The sequence below is a fragment of the Trichomycterus rosablanca genome, chromosome 15 (genome assembly GCF_030014385.1).
Source record: "Trichomycterus rosablanca isolate fTriRos1 chromosome 15, fTriRos1.hap1, whole genome shotgun sequence".
Taxonomy (NCBI): Eukaryota; Metazoa; Chordata; class Actinopteri; order Siluriformes; family Trichomycteridae; genus Trichomycterus; species Trichomycterus rosablanca.
Window position 1 is genome coordinate 4249626 of NC_086002.1, and position 22140 is coordinate 4271765.

At 41.0% G+C, this 22140-nt stretch overlaps 1 protein-coding gene across 1 annotated transcript; it reads right to left on the reverse strand.

The window, feature by feature from the left end:
- Positions 1-212: 212 nt before the first annotated feature.
- Positions 213-20929, reverse strand: lamp1a (lysosomal associated membrane protein 1a). The gene is made up of 9 exons (XM_063009410.1): positions 20568-20929; positions 12767-12885; positions 11774-11990; positions 10337-10504; positions 10033-10235; positions 8667-8789; positions 8508-8574; positions 5961-6128; positions 213-4766 (listed from the first exon to the last, which is right to left on the reverse strand). Exons 1-9 carry the CDS (start codon positions 20617-20619, stop codon positions 4627-4629), a joined length of 1257 nt encoding a protein of 418 aa, XP_062865480.1. The 5' UTR covers positions 20620-20929; the 3' UTR covers positions 213-4626.
- Between the last annotated feature and the right edge of the window lie 1211 nt (positions 20930-22140).

The following is a 22140-nucleotide window of genomic DNA, read 5'->3' on the forward strand; positions in this document are numbered from 1 at the left end:
GGATCATGATCAGCCGGCGACCCCAAACGGGAGCAGCCGAGGAATTGGATAAGAGATAGTCAGTGTTCCAATGACATGTTTTAGCCATCACTGTGAGCACTTGTGATGTTGCTTTTTGGCTGAGGTGTTGTTGCTCACAGATGCTACCATTCCACAATAAATACAACATTCAAGGCTCCAAGGTGTAATAATACAACAAGAGGACAGGTAAGTAATTGTTCACCTCATTTATTGACCCCACCAAAATGCATAAAAAACATTCTCTACAAAAATAAAAGCTCACTGCAATTATATAGAAGGAAACCTTCAACCAGAAGCCCAGAGAAGAGATAGAGCAACAATGTAAAGAAACCTTGAAACATTTAAAAACAGAAAGATTACCCTAATCAAAACGGAACAAATGTCATGACAAAGCAAACACGTGCATTCAGATTATTACGTGCATTCAAATTAATAATGTTCCTTTTTATTGTCATTTACAGTTTTATCTAAAATGTGTACTGATTAAAGGATGCAGAGCTCTTAATGTACTGCACACGGGTGTAACAATGCACACACACAATCACATCCTTTTAAAACTTCTGCATCCTCAATATATATGAAGTTTATATCAGAACGCCTTTCCAATTAGCTACTGAAACTAAACCCACAACTTAAAAAGCACAGCTTCTTGACCCGTGTGGGCATTGCTCGATCTGACCAGGTGAATGTAGCACCAGGCACTTTAATTAAGTTAGTAAATCACCAATGTTAAATGTTATATTCCAGCTAGCACAGCCAGGAAGCCAACCCAGCTTTGCTGGTCGTGCAGAGCTGTAAACACACACATATTCAAGCTCCTGAATCTCTTGTCAAGAATGAGACAGTGTGAGTACTGGGACACTGCTTAAACATTCAGAGAGTCCAGCAGGATTTGTACAAGGACTAGTAATTACAGAAAGAACCAATTTTACATGTTTCTATAAAGCCTTTGGGGTTCTGGGTTATATCATATCATATATAGGGCAGTGGTCGATGTAGTGGACCGCCGAGTGGCCACTGTTGGACCCCTGAGCAAGGCCCTTAACCCTCAAATGCTCAAACTGTAACCAGTCATGATAATAAATTGTGTTGGATAAAAGTGTCTGCCTAATGCTGTAAATAAAATGCACATATCCCTTTTGCAAACCATAAAAATATGAATATGCACATCGTTACACCCCTGCTGTACACAGAGAGCTGAGGCACCCACGTTACGCAATGTCATGTTAATAAGAATCCAGTTACAGCTGTGTGTTAGTTATAACATGAACAAGTCACACGTTTCTATACAAAATACATAGAATAGAGACTCGGAGCCTCGTGAGTTCTTCCCTTTTTTACTTGAATTGCCAAAAGAAAAGAGTAAAAACAAAGCAGGGAGAAACAAGGATCAAATCTGTCCTCCATTCTAATGTTAGAACATCATTAAGCAATTAAGCAAATTCATTTTAGTCTCGTTTATCTACAAATTTAACAATAATAAAACTACACAAGTCATGAGCACTGTGCTCACCGAACTGATTTAGGTCATTTAAGTCTTTTAAATCTAGATGAGAATGTTTATTTGTGGTATTTCTGGGGGAATGATCTCAGCCACAATTAGCATCATGATCACACTTTTATTTCTTCATAGTGAGACGTTATTATAGAAAATACCACCACGAGTCACTAATTTAATCGATTTAGCCGGGTAAAGTCAGTTAAACCTGTTTCAGACCGGTGACAGGCAGGATTATATTTGTGTTAGAGTGTGTGCATGAACTCCAGCTGAATCATTTTTGCTGTGTGGAACCAAAACCAGACTGACTTTTCGCGGGTTGATTTAAAAGCTTAGTGTGTGAAATGAACAGAAAACGGAAACGTCGAGTATTATTTTCTATAACTGTCATATATCTATTCAGTCGTTCGTATATAATGCTAACGCTAGGTGAAAAAGCAGCTGTTAAATCCGTCCTTCAGCTTGAACTGACGTGGCTGTGATTCTAGAACATTTCTACCAAACGCATTAATATTGAATCTGAGCTTGTAAGCTTTCATTTGATGCTGTTACTCCTCCAGTTTGTGTTCTCCTAAACCTTGTACTCCATTCTCCTTAATGCTTCTTCTGGGTTCAATTAAATTATTAAATGATTTATGGTCAGTTTAATTGAAGCACTTAATCCTGTAAGGCTGTTTACTGTTGCCACAAGATACATAGCTGGTCATTTTATACATCACGTTAGAATTATTATTTACACAAACAATTCATTCAAAAGAAGGAACGAGGAACATCCTGATGTAACTCTGACAGCAGCTCATAATGACTTTGTCACAAGTCAGTTATGAAGACGTCAGACGTGAAGCTTTCTGTCAAAATCTAATCAGATCCCAGATAACCATCCTGTGCTCAGTATTAACCCTATTAACTCCTGCCCTGAGCAATTATGTACATTTTGAGTAAGGAGGATGGAAAACGTTTCAACTTTATGAGAGATCTGATCTCTCATATCGAAGCTATTTAAAATGTTTGTGATGAATTGTAGTGACGTGGCTATATCATCATAACGTCCAGCCCCTCCTACTGAGGATGTTGGTGCAAACCAGTGGGTTTATATGAATAATAACGGATTACTAAATAGCAAACGGATCACAGCGATTAAGCGGGGAGGAATTTCCATTTGTTTTTAATATTTTGTTTTATGCATTTTCTCCCTTTCGTCTCCCCTTTTAGTGCGTCCAATTGCCCGATTGCATCATGCTTCCTCTCCACCGATGCCGATCCCCGCTCTGATTAAGGAGAACGAAGCTAACCCACACCCCTCCGACATGTGGGCAGCAGCCGTATGCATTTTGTCACCTACACTTCAACGAGTGCAATGCGGATCAGCACTGTGTATGGAGAGACACACCCTGACGGCACTCTTTTCCCGTCTCTGTGCAGGTGCCCTCAATCAGCCAGCAGAGGTCATAATTGCATTAGTTATGAGAGAGAGACCTATCCGGCTTAATATCCCACCCCTATCTGAACAACAGGCCAATCGGTGTTCATGTGGTTGCTCATCCTTAGACGTCAGGCGGACTCGAGACTCGATACGATGTATTCGAGATCCCAGCTCTGATGTTCAGTGTGTATTTTACCGCTGTGCCATCTGAGCGGCCAGGAATTTCGATTTTAAGCCTAGAATCCCATTGCATCGCAACCTGTCAAAATTTAAGATGTGATCAGTACCACCAGATACTTAACATGTCAATGATGACCTGCTAGTGATCACACAGCATTTGTTTCTCAGGCGTCAATGGTACGTTTGCTCTCATTTTGTTTACTGCTGGATGTCAAGGTGGTCTCAGTGCACCTAAACTCAAATGAATTTTGTTTGTTTATTAGGATTTTAACGTCATGTTTTACACTTTTGGTTACATTCATGACAGGAACGATAGTTACTCATTACACAAGATTCATCACATCAAGAACAGAGTCGTGCACAATTTAGTGTCTCCAATTCACCTCACTTGCAGGTCTTTGGACTGTGGGAGGTAACCGGAGCTCCTGGAGGAAACCCACACAAACTCCACACAGAAAGGACCCGGACCGCTCTACCTGGGGATCGAACCCAGCCACAATTCAGAATGAGACGTTAGTATAGAAAAACTGCCTCACAATATCAAAAATCAACTTTACAAGCTAATCTATGGTCATTTGTTGGATACTTATGGCCAGTTGCTTCCACATTAAGCGAGTGACCAACACGAGTCACTAATTTAATCGATTTAGCCGGGTAAAGTCGGCTAAAGTCACTATGCCACCAAACTCAATGGAATTAAAGTTGCTAAGATCCCAACATTATTAATAAGTTGACTATATAAGTGAACTATATGGAGCACATGAAGGCTAACTGATGTCCTGAAAAACAGCCAAATGTGGGGGACTCTATTGCTCGTGGTTGAGATTTGCTAAGCTTTTGCTTCAACATGGACGTGCTCTGAGATCTGAGACACTTCTTTAGGGATAATTCTGACACACTGGTAGAATTTGAGTGATGATCTGTATGTAACTGCAGTAAACCAGCCATTAGATAACCAAAAGCAGAAAAGGACAAGCCCTAATATCAGAATTAACGCCTCACCCAAATTCTGACAGGGTTAAAACAAACAAACAAACTGCGAAAGCATGAAGGCATTACAGGTTTTTTTTACCCCACCCATGTTCCAACAAATATTCCCTAAATTGTTTTCATTGCTACAGTGAATCTAACAATCAGTAAATCTTTAAATTTTTTTCCTAAATAGAATTTGAACTACCAGCCATTTTAATGCAGGATGTGAAATTTGCCTAAATAAAAGTGAGACAAAACGACACGTATTATAGTGAAGCTTCCTAATATTCTTTAACTGATAAGTTACTGGCCCACTGTTTAGGAGTCCGATCATTTCGACCGACTCCTACACATGCATGTTTCAGGGACCCAGTCGGTCAGCCTGTGAGCAGTTCACTTGACCCCTGTATTTTTCCTCATATAGGAGGAAAGCGAATGGAGAAAAAGGTTCAAACACAAACACACACACACACACACACACACACACTCCGGTCTTTTCGTGTCAGCGCGGTCCCAGTCAGTCGATATTGTCTCAGATGGTCTGATAGCCTGCGCGACTCCTCTTCCTGCCGATCAGGTAGGCCACCAGGACGATGAGGACCAGGCCGGCCAGACAGGCTCCCACGATGATGGGCACCAGCATGTTGTCCTTCTGCATTGGACACTCCTCAGCTGGGAAGAGATGAACGATAAACGTGAGCAGAGGAATCAGACGAGGCGGTCTGGATATCATCATACAGTAACGATCACAGACCGGTACTGTCCCACATGTTGCTTTACCATTATTACATCATTACTATGCTGAGATCTGGGGATTCAGGGTTCGAATCTCAGTTGTGCCACCGGCTGGTCGGGTGTCTGCACGGACACGATTGGCTAAATGTCTGACAAGGAGTGGAGGCGGTGTCTGTGCTCTGTTAGTGCCAGTTCTAAGCATGTATTAATTTATTTATTAGTTTTACACTTTGGCTACATTCATGACAGGAACGGTAGTTACTGTTTTGGACTGTGGGAAACTCTGCACAGAAAGGACCCGGACCGCTCCACCTAGGAATCAAACCCAGGACCTTCTTGCTGTGAAGCGACAGTGCTACCCACCGAGCCAGAGTGCCACCCCTTAGTGTCAGTTCTAAGCATATACAGGCAAATATACAGAAGCAACCAGTCTAATGAGCAGCTGTATTGTCCACCAGCCAGGCACCTAGACAAACACAACTGGCTGTTTCTGTTGGGGAAGATGGTCTAAGGCAGTGGGTCTCAACCGGGGAGGCCAGACCAGGCTTTGCCCCCCCACAAAAGGTGAGCGGACGGCGACTACGAAGGATTCTGCTTTAGCACCTTTTGTCATTCCTGCTGAAAGCATATGAACAATATCATAATTTTTTGAACACAAAGGGGTCTATGAGGAAAAAAAAAGGTTGAGAACCGCTGGTCTAAAGGTTGCTTCTGCTTCAAGAAAGGTGCCCGGAACAACATGTACACAATTTGGCTCTGTAAGTGGTAAAAAAACAATGAAAGCTGCACAAGTGTCGGTGTCTAAAAACCACTGACATCGCTTTCAATAAATATGAGGCTTTGAATTGACCCTCACTGGGGCAGTGGTAGCCTAGTGGGTAGAGCTTTGGGCTATCAATCGAAAGATTGTTGGTCCAAATCTAGCCTCTGCCATACAGCCACTGTTGGGCCCTTGAGCAAGGCCCTCAACCCTGTCTGCTCCAGGGGCGCTGTACAATGACTGACGCTGCGCTCTGACCCCAGCTTCCAAACAAGCTGGGATATGTGGAAAAAGAATTTAATTGTACTGCACACGTGTTTATTTATACAACAAACAAATTCTTCTATTCTTCTTAATGAGCTGCTTCATACCTGATCCGAACTTGTTGTTTTGAACTCCGAAGGGCTGCACCTGAACCTGGAAGGTGTTGAGGGAGAAGGTGTCCACCACTGACACAGTCTGCTCAGGACTGCACATGTACGAGTGGCCCAGCGTGCCTGGCATCTCCATCAGAGAGCTGTTACTGGTACTGAATGGTGCTGCGGGGAACAAAAACACAGCAGAACATGAACGTCAGTTTTCTGTGCTGAGAGGAAAAAAGAAAAACAAGTTTCTTTTAATTTAGGGGCAGTCACTGAAATTCAGTTCACTATCGGCCGGCTGGGCGTCTACACAGCCGTGACCGGCTACAATTGGCGAAGCCCTGCAATGAATTAGCGCCCTGTCTAAAGTAGGGATGTAACGATGCACCACAAGACAGTTAAAAACGGTGCACATGTAATCGGTTATTCATTTAGGATGAGTCGATATTTACTTTAAACAGCAGAGGGCACTGGCGCTATTCACCTCGCCTGGTTCACGGCACTTCACAAAGTTGCCAGGTAGGGGATTTTCCAGCCAAATTTATTTATGTGAGGATACTTTCTTTATTTGTATTATTCATTTATTTATATAATGTTGGATTTGTTTTAAAATTTCATTTCAGTTTTTTTTTTACACAATAAGCATTATTTTGCATAGTTTGTACCTACCTCAGAAATAAAAGGGCATTCATTATTCAGATAAATAAAAGATAAGCACAAATACAGTATTTTTTTTTTCCAAAGAAATAATAAAAGGAAACTTTGTCATAATTTGTCTTCAATTTCATTTTGTTTAAAAAAAAAAAGAAATTCAGGAAAAAATCGTATTGGGAATCGTATCGCATCGTGGGTAGAGTGTATCGTTACATCCCTAGTCTAAAGTATTCCTGTCTGCCATCAACCGCTTTATCCTGATCAGGTTCGCAGCGGGTCCGGTTACCCCGGGAAACAGTAGGCACAAGGCAGGAATACCCTGGACAGGGAACCAGTCCAGCACCAATAAAAACAAAGCCAATTCCAGCGATGGTGGGCTAGTGTAACAGACTACGGCACCCATATTATATTCATTCTCATCAAACCATCCTGTAAATGGGCTGATATCATCCTGAAGAAACCAGTCCTATCATGATAGATCTATTAAGTACCAGTGAACCCTTCCTGTAATGGGACAAGCCCAAACCCTGCCAGCAGATGCCCCTAATGTAACATCACTTTGTGTGCACCAATATGCCATAAAAAGGCATGAAACCGAAGCTTCTGCCATCCACGCCTTTGTAATAACCCTTAGTTCGATCTTTTTCTCCTGCTATCTCGAGTCAATATAAAGGTCGACGGAGCCTGCTTAGCATTTAATTGCATCATCAAACATTCCCACATGTATTTTTCCACCCGTTTATTCAGGTCCCCAACACTGAGTGTAAATTGACAATTACACTCTGAAAGATGCTTTATTTAAAAAAAACGGATTTTCTTTTAATAGCATCCGCCTGTTCCTCTTGACGCGTTTCACACGTAACCTATTTCAGTCACGTCAAATAATTTTATGTTAAATCTAGGGCTGTCGAAGTTAACGCGATAATAACGCGTTAACGCAATCTCAATTTAACGCGATTTTAAAAAAGTGCCGTTAACTGATACACATATCAGCTCAGTGACGTACAGTGGTAACGTGATACGCAGATCACGTAAATGATATATATCACACGCATGATAATAATAAGCTTTTTTCTCTCTTAATTTTCCCTGACAAGTGAAAAACCAAAATATAGCAACCTTAACATTATGAGGAAGAATTTCAAAGATATTCCTTTGCAATACTTTATCATTTCAAGAATATGATACAGACTGACCAACACTATTAAGCCAAATCAGCATTGAAAATTGACTTTACTTTTAATATCCTTCTACAATGCTGGTGCTTCTTAAAACTGAATATTTTCTTTTAAACAGAAGTGTTATTTAAATGCTATTAAATTGTTTTCCAACAAAATACGCCCAATTTGGCGGATAACCGCCCAATCTGGCAACACTGGAACGTGTTATTATTATCGCGTTAACTTCGACAGCCCTAATAAAAACTTATTCTGATATCCAGTTAGCAGCGTAGGGTTTATATAGCAGCAGGTAGAATAAGGTGCAAAAACAATCCAATATTGTGCAAAGATGCAAGTAATATAGTCGCTAGTATGAGTTGTCAGAACCCAGGGAACAAGACTGTGTTGATTGTGAATGAGTTTTTGTGTATGTTAGTGTATGTACACCGATCAGCCATAACAATAAAACCACCTCCTTTAAAAAAAAACAAAATGCGATTAATCGCGATTAACTATATGAAATTCTGAGATTAATCGCGGTTAAAAAATTTCATCGTTTGACAGCCCTAGTTAAATCCTACCGCCCTTGCTGGTCCGTGAAATTATATCTTATATGAAGCCGGTCCATGATGTAAAAAAAGGTTGTGGACCGCTGATCTACACAATACACTCCTGTAAACATAGGTCGAGTAAAATGAGATTAATTAAACACGACCAGTAAACACTGGGATTTAATTCCTACCCTTCATGTCGGGCCACCTGGCAGACACGTTGACAGCACTGAGGTGATACTTCTTGGTGGTGGCATTCTGCAGGTATGAAGAAGACGTATATTAGACCTCATTACGAGCTGAAAATGGATTTGTGGTGTAGGTGGTAGATTGTTTAGTAAAGCTCTCACCAGTTTGAATGTGAAGCTGAGGTTGGTGAGCTCCTCCTTCAGCAGCAGGATAGCTGTATCGTTCTCACACGAACCAGAATAGGACGTCTTATTGGGCTGCATGTTCACGATGCCCTGCACAGTCTGAACGGTAACGAGTTTAGTTCAGTATGAGTCGAAAAGACAGGATATTAACAGGAAAGAAACAGAAGCTACAAATACGACCAAAAAAAGCATGAGCTTGGCTTCATTTTTACATTCATTTTTACTATCCAGTTTATTCTGGTCATGGCAGGTCTGGTTTCAGTGTGAAACACTGGTCACAGGGCAAGAATTACCTGAACAAGGCTTCTAAATACTAAAATGTAATTGTTGGTTTGTTTATTAGGATTTTAACGTCATGTTTTACACTTTGGTTACATTCATGACAGGAACGGTAGTTACTCATTACACAAGATTCATCAGTTCACAAGGTTACATCAAACACAGTCATGGACAATTTTGTATCTCCAATTCACCTCACTTGCACGTCTTTGGACTGTGGGAGGAAATCGGAGCTCCCGGAAAAAACCCACACGGACACGGGGAGAACATGCAAACTCCACACAGAAAGGACCCGGACCGCCCCATCTGGGGATCGATTCGAGGACCTTCTTGCTGTGAGGCGACAGTGCTACCCACTTAGCCACCGTGCCACCCTCTAAAATGTAATAAAAAAATATTGATACCAAGGAGTTTGCTGGTCAGCTGGAACAGAAATGCTGATACTTATATATCAGTACATCACTGGTATTTAGTTCAGTGTTTAGTTTTAAACCCCATGTCTGCCCTTGGGCCATGTTCATGGCAGGAATGGTTGTGATTTGTCTTTTATAGGTCCACTGGTATTTAAATTCATTTATAAAGTGATGCACTAGGTGGTCACTGAGGGTTGAGGATAATACAGGTGTATTAAGACTGAGGTCACTTTATCCTTTCTGAGTGGTCAAATGTGCCTAGCGGGTAAAGCTGTGGATTACCAACTAGAATGCTGTGGGTTTGAATCCCAGTCTCTGCTATGCAGCCACTATGCGGCCCTTGAGCGAGGCCCTCAACCCTCTCGGCTCTAGAATCTCCTTACAATGGCCGACCCTGCACTCTGACCCCAGGGACATGTGAATTATGCATTTCAATGTGCTGTACATGAGTATGTGTGTGTGTGTGTGTGTGTGTATGACAAATGAAGCCGTTCCACCCTCCCTAGATCAGGGTTTTTCAACTTTCTTTTCAAGCGATGCACAAACAATGCATCTTACTCCCTCTGCTCTGCACAATCTGGCCCCACTGTGGGTTTCAAGATGTAACATAAAGCCTCCACAAGGAGGCGATCGCATTTTGTGTTTCTTACCTTGTTCTGAGACTTAGAGTCGTACGTTACGTTAAGCTGCAGCCCCATTTTGGCCAGCAGACAGGTGGCGTTACCAGTGGTGATATTGTAGGTGCCAGTGTCTGGCTTGCTTGGGGGAGTGGGAGATGGGGGCAGCGTGGTGGGGGCAACGGTGGTGGTGGCAACAGTGGTGGTGACGGGCAGATCGGCTGAACAAATGCTCTCTGTGGCAAAGCAGAAACAAAACACAGCATGAAAATATAAGTACAGTAAAGCGAAATGGTGAAAGAATGAACTGTTATTGTGCATCATCTGAACTCCATACCATTAGTGCTCATGTTAGCGCTGGTCATGTAGGCCTCCATGTGGACTTTGGAGAGGATGACGGTGACACCCGAGCCTCCCAGTGAAAACGGGGAGTTGCTGTTACACCTGTAGGTGGTGTTGAGCTGTGCCAAGATCCCAGAGGTGTTCGTGTTCTGTGTAACGACGCCTGTAGATAAGAGTTGTTCACATGAGATGTTTGAGACAATAATAAGACCGTACAGAAATGTGCTGATTCAGGGCGGCTCTGTGAATCGTCCAGTCGGTCCTCACTAGATTTTATACCATGTCAGCCCACTTTACCACAGTACTGGGTTTGTTCGTCCTGTCTGCACGTTTAAAATTTTCTTCCATTCCCAGCTACAGAACTCACCTGGAAGTTATAACGTCTTCAATACATTTATCATTGACAGATCCGCCAGTATTTGGTTCCCCTTCCCACAGCTTTCTTATTTGCTTAAAAGCAATTTATTGAGTAATTAATTCTGTCCATCTATCAGTCTGTTTATCTATCTATCTGTCTGTCTGTCCGTCCGTCCATCTATCTGTTGTACATATGCCTGTCTGTCTGTCTATCTATCTGTCTGTCTGTCCAGCTATATATCTGCCTGTCTGTCTGTCCAGCTATCTATCTATCTATCTATCTATCTATCTATCTATCTGTCTGTCTGTCTGTCTGTCTGTCTGTCTGTCTGTCTGTCTGTCTAGCTATATATCTGCCTGTCTATCTATCTGTCTGTCTGTCCAGCTATCTATCTGTCTGTCTGTCTGTCCAGCTATCTATCTATCTGTCTATCAGTCTGTTTTTCTTTCTGTCTGTCTGTCTGTCTGTCTGTCTGTCTGTCTGTCTGTCTATCTAATCTATCTATCTATCTATCTATCTATCTATCTATCTATCTATCTATCTATCTATCACAGTTAGGGATGTTCCACTGACATCCGCTATATGGCCAAAAGTATTGTAATGTCCTGCTAGATGATCCAATCACAAGACAGTCTGGTTCCCAGCTGGGTCACCATGGCCTTTAGTAAAGCATTTTTTATGCCAGACCTATTATTATTTCCTTATCTGAATATGGAACCTGGTTAAAGTTAATGATTCAGTAACATTCAGCAAACACCAGGGGTGGGGAATGTTTGATCAAAGAAAATGTTTTTATTATCTGGCTTATTTCTCTTCCTAATAATTAGTTAACACCGAGGTGTACGGTTAATGCAGTCATGTTCTGTAAACCTCCAACTGTAGCTGTAATGTCTGAAGAAAAAGTTTGCCTCTCTAACCATCCTCCCCACTGTAGGTGACAGTAAAAATCACTTGTGTCCTTTTCCAGGTGGGTTCAATGACCAGCTCTACACTTACTTGATCAATATGTGTATTTATTCTTATAGCTACTGTCTAAATCATAAGCATGAAGATGCTCTCATGTTTGTTTTGTACCTGAACCAGAAGCATTTGGGAAGGTGTTGTTATCACTCAGGTTGTAGCTCAGACTCAGGTTGGACACACGGTACAATTTTCCATCCTTGGCGAACACCAGACTCAGAGAGTGCCCGGCTCCGAACGATGCCTGCAGCTTTTGGGAGTCTCCAGATCCAACACAAGAACTCTCATTGCCCACTACTGCTGAGTCCGGGAGCGTCACCTGCACTGTGGCCTGCATTCATCAAAAACATAGTAACGTCAACAAATTATGGTCTGTCCAATCAATTCAATCAATCCAATCCCTCCATCCATCTATCCACTGCATTATCCTGATCAGGGTCTTGGTTTAGGTCCAGCTTCCCCAGAATCACTGCTCACAATACAATAACACACCCGGGACAGGACACCAATTCTTTCTGTGCCGTGGCCACCACCCACAGACAAAGCCAATCATGTCTGTATGTAGTCACCCGACAGACCTAGCACAGTGGGAGTTCTAATCCTGTTTTTAAGTGGAAGTGGACTAGCCTAGTTTACCCTCCCGTCATGGATTCCCAATATTTCAGAGAGCGTCTGAGATGTGACTGAATGCTCGGCTCTCGCTAGCCACTAAAAGTCAGTAAAGTCTACGGCATTATGACATTCAGCAAAATTTAGTGCATGAAATGACATTTTCAAGTGCATTCAGATCAGCTTTATAACACACGGACATCACATGACTTTTATAGCAACGTGCTCTTTACAAAAGTAATAACATTTATGGCGCTCAGGTGGTGCAGCGGTTGATCACGCTAGCCACATATTACTAAGATCAGGGTTCATATCTCAGCATGCGTCTACACAGACATGACTGACTATGTCTCGGGGGGGTGCATCCATGACTGTTTCGCCTTTCATTATACATGACGTATGTTACATAAACATGTTACAAATGTTTATAAATTTGACTATAAATTTAAGGTGGTACCAGCACGATAATTATACTGTAGGTATTAACAGAGTGCTCACAGTTCCGTTGGTGCTGGTGTTGTACTTGATGGTGAAGTTGGCGGAGAGCTCAGCTTTAATGCAGGTATTATTCCCATTCTTCACCTCAAGTGTTACAGCATGAGCCACGGTCAGCAAACCTGCAACAGAAAGCAGCACCATAAAATTTATTCCATACCTTTACAATCACCTGACTGCAGTTACTTCAGCTGACACAGATTATGTAGCTACAAGTAGGTTCGTTATCACTGACTGTATTCATATGATTCAGGTTCTTCAAGGATTTTTCAAGATAACGTGGTAGGTGGCTTGTAAAAGTGGGAACACAGAGTTTTAACCCTTTAAAAACCCTCTGTGACCTGAAAGTTGCATGAACGATGCAGGTTTTCTAATAAGACAGGGGCTGCACAGTGGCTCGGTGGGTAGCACTGTCGCCTCACAGGTTCGATCCCTTGGTGGGGCGGTTCAGGTACTTTCTGTGTGATGTTTGCATGTTCTCCTTCTGTCTGTGTGGGTTTCCTACACAAGTGTAAGTGAAACGAATTGAAGACACAAGATTATCCAAGACTGTGTTTGATATAACCAAATGTAACCATGTAACCAAAATGTAAAACATGACGTTAAAATCCTAATAAATAAATAAACTAATAAGACAGGATATTATATTAAGATATTTTCTGATTGAATAAGGTTCAAAACTTTCTAATATTACAAGAAAAATAAGATTCTTTATAATGTGTTTTTAATTGGCTATATCTAATACTCATGTAGTCTGGCGCCCTCTGTCAACTCCTGCCACTAACACAACATCCTCTTTAAATGTAGAGACACAGGCAAGCACACATCAGTTGTGTCTAGTCTTGAATTCAGATTTTATGTCACCCTCCACAAGTATTAGTGCTCGAACACACTGCAAAAATCAATAAATAAAAACCTTTTTAATGATGCATACATTAGAGCTGAACAAAACCGTATTATAAAATAAAAAAGGTTTTCTAGGTTCTAGACAGGCTCAAGGTTGTTCAGCTGCACATTGTGGACTGCAGGCAGGCCAGTTAAGCACACTCGCTCTGTGTCTACAAAGCCACACTATTGTGGCAGGTGCAGAATAATGCATGACACTGTATTGCTGAAACAATCATGGACTGGGTAGTGTTAGCTCAGCAATTAAAGTACAGGACAAGTAACTGGAAGATTACCACTGTGGGGCCCTTGAGCAAGGCCCTTAACCCTCAATTGCTTGCAATGTATACAGTCTCAATTGTAATTGCTTTGGATAAAGGAATCTGCTAAATGCTGAACATGTAAATGTAATGTAAATGACTTCCCAGTTGCCTCGATGTGTCAAAAATCCCTTCACACACATGCGAGTCACTCATGATGTGCACACCGATGCAACCACATAAGTCTTCTGACCACAGCAGTCTTTCAGTCCATCTGATATGAGCTCAGGAAAACCCAGAAAGCTCTACTGCGTTCCTGCACACAATTGCTGTACAGCGTTCTCCTTGTGTATCAGGGTTTCAGGTTGCATTTCTTGAGGCAGTAACAGACTGTGCTGAGTAACAGCTGCTTTCCAAAAGTGCTCCAGAGTCCATGTGGCTATATTTACCATGGCAGCATGTCGGTTTGATATCTGAGACCTCAGAGTCACACACATTAAACTGTAGTTTCTCTTGTACTACAGGGACTGAGATTTCTCTGGATTACCTGACTGTTTTCACAATATTTTGTGTAGTAGATGGTAAAAGACCTCAATTACTGGCAATCGTTTTAAACTAAATGACATTTCTCTTCAAAAGTCTCCGAAAAAAGTCTTCACAGTCTCCGCTCTAATTCATCCCAAAGGTGTTCTATCGGGTTGAGGTCAGGCCAGTCAAGTTCTTCCACACCGAACTGGCTCATCCACGTCTTTATGGACCTTGCTTTGTGCACTGGTGTGCAGTCATGCTGGAACAGGAAGGGGCCATCCCCAAACTGTTCCCACAAAGAATGAAATTGTCTGAAGCATTAAGAGTTCCTTTCACTGGAACTCGTTCCCAATCGCTTCCACTTTATAACTTCATTATAATAGAACTGACAGTCGACTGTGGAATATTTAGTAGCGAGGAAGTTTCACGACTGGACTTGTTGCACAGGTGGCATCCTATCATGGTACCACGCTGGAATTCACTGAGCTCCTGAGAGCGACCCATTCTTTCACAAATGTTTGTAGAAGCAGTCTGCACGCCTAGGTGCTTGGTTTTATACACCTGCGGCCATGGAAGTGATCGGAACACCTGAAATCAATGATGTGGATGGGTGAGTGAATACTTTTGGCAATATAGTGTATGTATATATTTACATATAGAATATATATAGTTTTTATTGTATAGTTGTTATTACCAGTCTGATGTATAATAGTAATTGCATCTCATAGCTAATATTGTTTACAATTTTCTTATCTTTTCTTTGTACATTTGTCAGGTTCTTGTTTTTTCCTGAAATGGGGTTTGTAGACTTTATTTAAAAAGTGTAAAATAGACAAATACAACGTAATAGTTATGCACAATGATTTGTATTACAGTAAACCAGCTATCATGTCCAGATTCACCACATTACCTCAGTCTGAATCTGAACTGTGTGAAGTCGTGACCAGCAGAGGGAGCTAAGAGCTTTTTATTAACCAAAACACGGTTTGAATAATGTAAATAAGGGCTGAGGCTGAACATAACAGTATGTAAGAATAGCAGGTCAATACTGGGTACAATGTGTACCACTTCTGGGACATAGCCCAGGCTCTTTATCACTGCACTGTGACCATACAAAAACACCAGTGTTTCCAGTTCTTACTGTGCTCCTCAGAACAGTCTTTAATGATTTGGAATTGTATAACAAAGGTGAGAAAATGAGAAAACTCACAATAAAAAAGCAATTTACATAAAAAGCTGCATTTATATTTATACAAAAAAGCTCTGATCCAAATACAGGGTGTCTGATTTTCATGAGTCTCCACAGTGGATCACTCTGGTCCACATACGCTATACTGTCAAAAGTATTCACTCACCCATCCAAATCATTGAATTCAGTACTTGTCTGACTGCATTGTGCCAAGTATAAAGTTGGAGGGGGGATTTCAGGAGTCGGGCTCGGCCCCTTAGTTCCAGTGAAAGGAACTCTTAATGCTTCAGCATACCAAGAGATTTTAGACAATTTCATGCTCCCAACTTTGTGGGAACAGTTTGGGGATGGCCCCTTCCTGTTCCAACATGACTGCACACCACTGCACAAAGCAAGGTCCATAAAGACGTGGATGAGCCAGTTCGGTGTGGAAGAACTTGACCGGTCTGCACCTGACCGAGTCCTGACCTCAACCTGATAGAACACCTTCGGGATGAATTAGAGCAGAGACTGCGAGCCAGGCCTTCTTGTCCAACATCAGTGTCTGATGCACTTCTGGAAGAATAGTCAAAAATTCCCATAAACACACTCCTAAACCTTGTGGAAAGCCTTCCCAGAAGAGTTTAATCTGTTATAGCTGCAAAGGGTGGGCCGACATCATATTAAACACTATGGATTAAGAATGGGACGTCACTCAAGTTCATATGCGTGTGAAGGCAGACGAGCGAGTTTTTATGCTGAATGCCCTTTTTTACACAATAGTCATTTTTATCCAGGCTTGTGATCAGCACAGAGAGCACACAGACAAGCGCACCTCTCATTATCTAGGCTGTTCCGCCACCCAACACACCCACCTCCGACATCACAGCCAAACATGTCTGTGCCGACACCTGACCAGCCGATAGCCCTCCTGAGATATGAACCGCGGATCTCTGAGGAACTGGGCTAGTATGATTGTACCGTTGCACCCATCCATCTGCACTCCTTCAACCATAATTATGGTGAAAACATGTTCGAGTTTCTCCAATAATGAATTGAAAATCAAAAACTAAAGTCTCTAATTTATTTAAGTATTCAGCTCTCTTGTTGAGACCATTTTTTTCTTTAATCATTCCTAAGATGAGTCAGCTGGTTGAGGTTTAGACATGTTGCAATTTGATTTGCTCAGATGTTGTGCAATTTGATCATGGGGATCCACAGACGGATCCTTGGACTTCATGACTTACATTTTCAGCATTTTTATCCAAAGTGACTTACAGTACTGTGACAGTATATACTGTCTAAGCAATTAAGGGTTAAGGGCCTTGCTTTAGGGCCCAACAGGGGCAACCTGGCAGTGGTGGGGCTTGAACCAGCAATCTGTCGATTACTAGTCCAGTACCTTAACCACTAGGCTATGACTTGGTAGAGACAATTAAAATAATAACTGTTCATCCCAGAATTAATAAGCGTTCGAGTGGCACAGCAGTCTATTATGCTAGCCCACCACTGCTAAGATCCAGGTTCAAATCTCAAAGCCCCCCCCCTTAGACATAGCCAATCATTTCTTTCTTTGTACATGTCCGCCCAGCCATCCAATGGCAACTTTGAGATTTGAACCCAGAGCTTAGCAGTCGTGGGCTAGCATACTGCTGCGGTTCCACTGGAACGTGTATTAATTCTGGGATGAACAGTTATTATTTTTATTGTGGATTGAAGTGGATTGGGACAGGGTACTTCTGCCTCACGCCCAGTGTTATAACCACAAACCTGACCAAGATAAACCGGTTGATGGGAATAAAAGGCAATATTTCTAAATAAATTCACTATGCAGGAACTATCTCTACATTTAATGTCTACAAACATCTGTACTTTTCAAATACTGACCTGCTTTGTAGGCAAATCTACATCGATATTTTAAAAGCTTCACTGACGAATAACACAAAGTCATTTCCTTGAATCTCTATTAACCTACACATATTTAATAATTCAACACTGGTTAAAAAAAAACTCTAAAACATGCACGTAATGTGCTGGATGTTCTCTAATCAACTGGCTGAGTTTTTTATATATCTTTTAATTAGATTTATTTAAGGAATAATGGCAATTTAGAAAGAATTAGGGGGGCATTTCCTCATCCTCATTTTATCAAGCAAAAAAAATGATAAAATTAAATCTAATGAAGCTCATTCAAATAACTTAAATAACTCAAATACAGTAGACCCTTGAGTTACGAATGGTTTACCATACGAACATTCTGAGTTGACTCCGACCGTCTCTCTCTCTCTCTCTCTCTCTCTCTCTCTCTCTCTCTCTCTCTCTCTCTCTCTCTCTCTCTCTCTCTCTCTCTCTCTCTCTCTCTCTCTCTCTCTCTCTCTCTCTCTCTCTCTCTCTCTCTCTCTCTCTCTCTCTCTCTCTCTCTCTCTCTCTCTCTCTCTCTCTATATATATATATATATATATATATATATATATATATATATATATATATATATATATATATATATATATATATATATATATATATATATATATATATATATATATATATATATATATATATATATATATATATATATATATATATATATATATACAGTGAGTGATCATTCGCACAGCGGACAGTGTTTTTCTGATGTTTTCTTTATATTTTGTAAAATTCAATATTAAAATGTTCCCAAAGAAGGTGCAGAGGAAGCGCAGTGGTGAGAAAATGAACAAATCTTTTACATTTAATGTTGTATAATCACTCCTGCCAGTAGCTGTCACTGTGTATCAGACAGAGGGGACAGTGAGTGAGAGAGAAGAGGGAAATCGGCTCAGTAAAGTATTATTGTTTATTACAGGAATGTCTATTCTATTATTAAGATTTAAAAGAAAATATACTTGTATTTACAACGAAAAAAGACACTTAAAGACATTAGAAAGGTTAGGTAAGGGGTAAGGGGGGGTTTGGGAGGTCTGGCACAGATTAATTGTATTTACATTATTTCTTATGGGAAAAATACAGTAGGTTTAACTAACAAACATTTTGACTTAAGAACAGCCGTTTGGAACCAATTAAATTCGTAAGTCAAGGGTCTACTGTAACTTCAGTTAGAACTTCTAAAGTTGGTGACACTCGGTCTCTGGTAACAGACTTTCACCCATACAGACAATCAGCCCTGGTTTCAAACATCTCAGTCATAAACATATAGTGAACTTTGGACACTGTAACATCTGTGATATTACAGCCTGTGGTAGTGCACTAGGGAGAAGGAGAGCGATTTGAGACACAGCCAGACACAGACAAGCTACTGTTCCTGCACAAAGAGCTCCAGCCATCAAGTGACCCAAGTCTGGACAATGAAGCCAGCAACTCCGCTTGGACAACTAGTTATTCTAAGCATGATTAAATTATAGACGTCGTGTGTGTGCATGAAAACAACTATTTACACAAGCCATTAAGATTCAATTCAAACAGAATGACGTTTTAAAAGCATGAAAAAGCACGGCTACAGCGGCAGGAAAATATTTCGGAACCCTTAATTACCAGAATTTCAGGCCTGAACTTCAACCAAGTCATAATTACAGACAAACTCGTCAGGATCATTTCAGGACTTCCTGTTTGAACGGCCCTAATCAGATCAAGCATGACATGACAAAACATTCATTTTCTGTCATTTAAACCACGCTGAGTTTGGTCTTTTGTTAAATCTACTGAGTAATACTAAGTTTGAAGTGATTAACTGCTACTCTGACATTTCTTTAGTGCAGAAATAGTGCAGTAGAGAGTTGATTCTCTCTCAGGTCTTTTCTGAACCCAGTTTTGTTCCAAGTTCTCTCGGTCTTGTTTGACATTTATTTGTTTTTTAACAGTGACTACATGAACATGACATAGATTAGAAAGATTTTAGCAGATCTGTTGTTATTTCCATTGCGTTCTTTGTATTTTTTAACCCATTTCAGGGTTGCAAACGGTGCTCCTGGTGTGATCTTTGCAGGACACCTACTCATAAGGGACTTTTCTAGACAATTGTGGTATTCAACAAATTATTTAAATGAGATGAAGGTTCAACACTGTACTGTCTTATAGGAGAAACCAAACTACAAGTTTCAGTGACAAAATGGGGCAGTTGTAGCCTAGCAGTTAAGGTACTGGACTCAAATCAAAAGGTTGCTGGTTCAAGCCCCACTACTGCCAAGATGTCACTGTTGGGCCCTTGAGCAAGGCTCTTAGACCTCAATTGCTTAGTTTGTGTATCGTCACAGTACTGCTAAATGTCGAAAATGTAAATGATTCTTATTCTTATTCATTTAAAGTATCCTCCAGGCCACCCAAGAAGGATGGGCCCTGCTGAGTCTGGTTCCTCTCAAGGTTTCTTCCTGTAATTTTAAGGGAGTTTTTCCTTGCCACAGTCGCCCTCGGCTTGCTCAACAGGGGTTTTTGTGTCTGTCAGTTCTGGATTTTGTAAAGTTGCTTTGAGACAACGTCTAATGTAAAAAGCGCTATATAAATAAATTTGAATTTTGACTTGACTTAAATGTACACCTCTGTACTTGTATTATTACGCAAGTCATTTAGCCGAGAGTCTGCCCTGTTTTTGTTTGTGAGCAGTACAGCTGGAGTTCAGGGCTCTTCGAATCAAGTCTTATAGATGACTAGAAGAAAAAATATGAACAGACCAGCCTTGTTGTATTTGCAAAAGCAGGAACAATTAAATAAGGACCAGTGCACCTTAAACCCTGAGGTTAATGATTATTCTCCAGTCTGGACTGGGAAGCACTTATGAGTGCGCCCACAAGACGTGAAAAAGACTTTATTAGTGTGATTCTTTAAGAATCTGTGTATTATTACATGGATTAAGATGAGATCATATTTTGTGAATATAATCCATGCATAATTCTGACCTTTCCTGATTATTTATGAGCATTGTGTAGGATTTCTTTAGCCCTAGGTAAAGCTGAGTCTCATATAGACTTACCAATCAGAAGAAAGCAGGCAGTGGTGATGCCAGGCTGAAGTTTGTGGGTCATTTTGCTGGTCAGATTCAGGATCTGTAAACAACGACAGCAGCAGCAGCAGCAGATCTCAGAAACGCCTCGTCCTGCGGTTACGCACTCAGGCCAAAACAACGCGCAGCTCCACTCAAATACAAATCACGCCGAATTTAGGCTCTTCTAATGTTCACTCTCGATGCCCTGCTGGAGGTTAGGAAAGAATAAAAGCAGAACAGATAAACCCGAGCAGCTCTTTCATGCCCTCAGTTTGCCGTCAACACCGGGAATGTTCCAGTCATGTGAGTGAGGCGAGTCAGCCAGCAGCGGTCACGTGGTCACGCAGCCCGCACCAACTTTTACCCCAAACGCCTCACAAAATCGAATAAAACGAGATTATACAAGTGTGACAGCACGGCGTCTCAGAAACCGAGCGATCCGGGTGAAACCCGCACGAATCCGTCAAATAACCCGACTGTAGAACGGGTTCTGTCACGGTATAAATCATTAGTACCAGGAAATGTTCAGAACAAATGGCGCACGCGTCATGTGTCCTGCGCAAACGCTGCGCAGTCGTTTTACTGCTGATTCTGAAAGATCCATAAAACACTCACATGCAGATTGATTTTATACCGTGTTTAGTATTAACTGCATTTTTAGCTTAAAATAAACGATCTGTGGTGTATTTCAGTGATTCTGTGTCGCCCTTAATGCTTTAAAGTACTGTAATTCAATGCTTTGAGACTGGTCCCTTTGTAATACGCAATAATCATAGCAATAAACAAAGCATGACCATTGTGTTGCAAGGTCACTTTATTATTAATATTAGTACTGTACTATTATTAGTATTAGGACGGTGTTTCCTAGTCATTTTGTGTGCTTAAGTACCACACATAATGACTCAAAGCCTTTAAGTAGCAATTACAGCCTTATGCAAAAAGTTTGGACACCCCCAGTTCTGTTGATTTTCCCAGATCTGCACATACCGAGGGCAGCTGTAGCCTAGTGGTTAAGGTACTGTTCCAGTGATCAGAAGGTTGCTGGTTCAATGGTTCAATCCCCACCACTGCCTGGTTGTCACTGTTGGGCCCTTGAGCAAGGCCCTTAACCCTCAATTGCTTAGATAGTATACTGTCACAACTGTAAGTCATTAATATGAATAATTTAACAACTTAGTGACAAACTAAAAGCACAAAATGTAACTTTTAAAAGCTCTTGGTACATGTAACATCTTGTGTTATTCTCGTTTTAATAAATAAAAGTTGTGCACTACAATGATTAGAAAAATGTCATAATGAAGTTTTGTTCTCTGTAGAGAATGTGCTTTTCACCTGGAAAATAACAACATGGAATTTTACCAGGGGTGTCTAAACTTTTGCAGGAGAAGTCATCATACAGAAATGAAAGGAACAAGCTTCTGAACATATAAATGCACAGTTATTGTTAACGTGAAGTATTTAACAACTTAGTGATGCATTAAAAACACAAAATGTAACTTTTAAAAGCTCTTGGTACATGTAACACCATCTGGTTTCATTCTCTATTTAATAAATATAAACA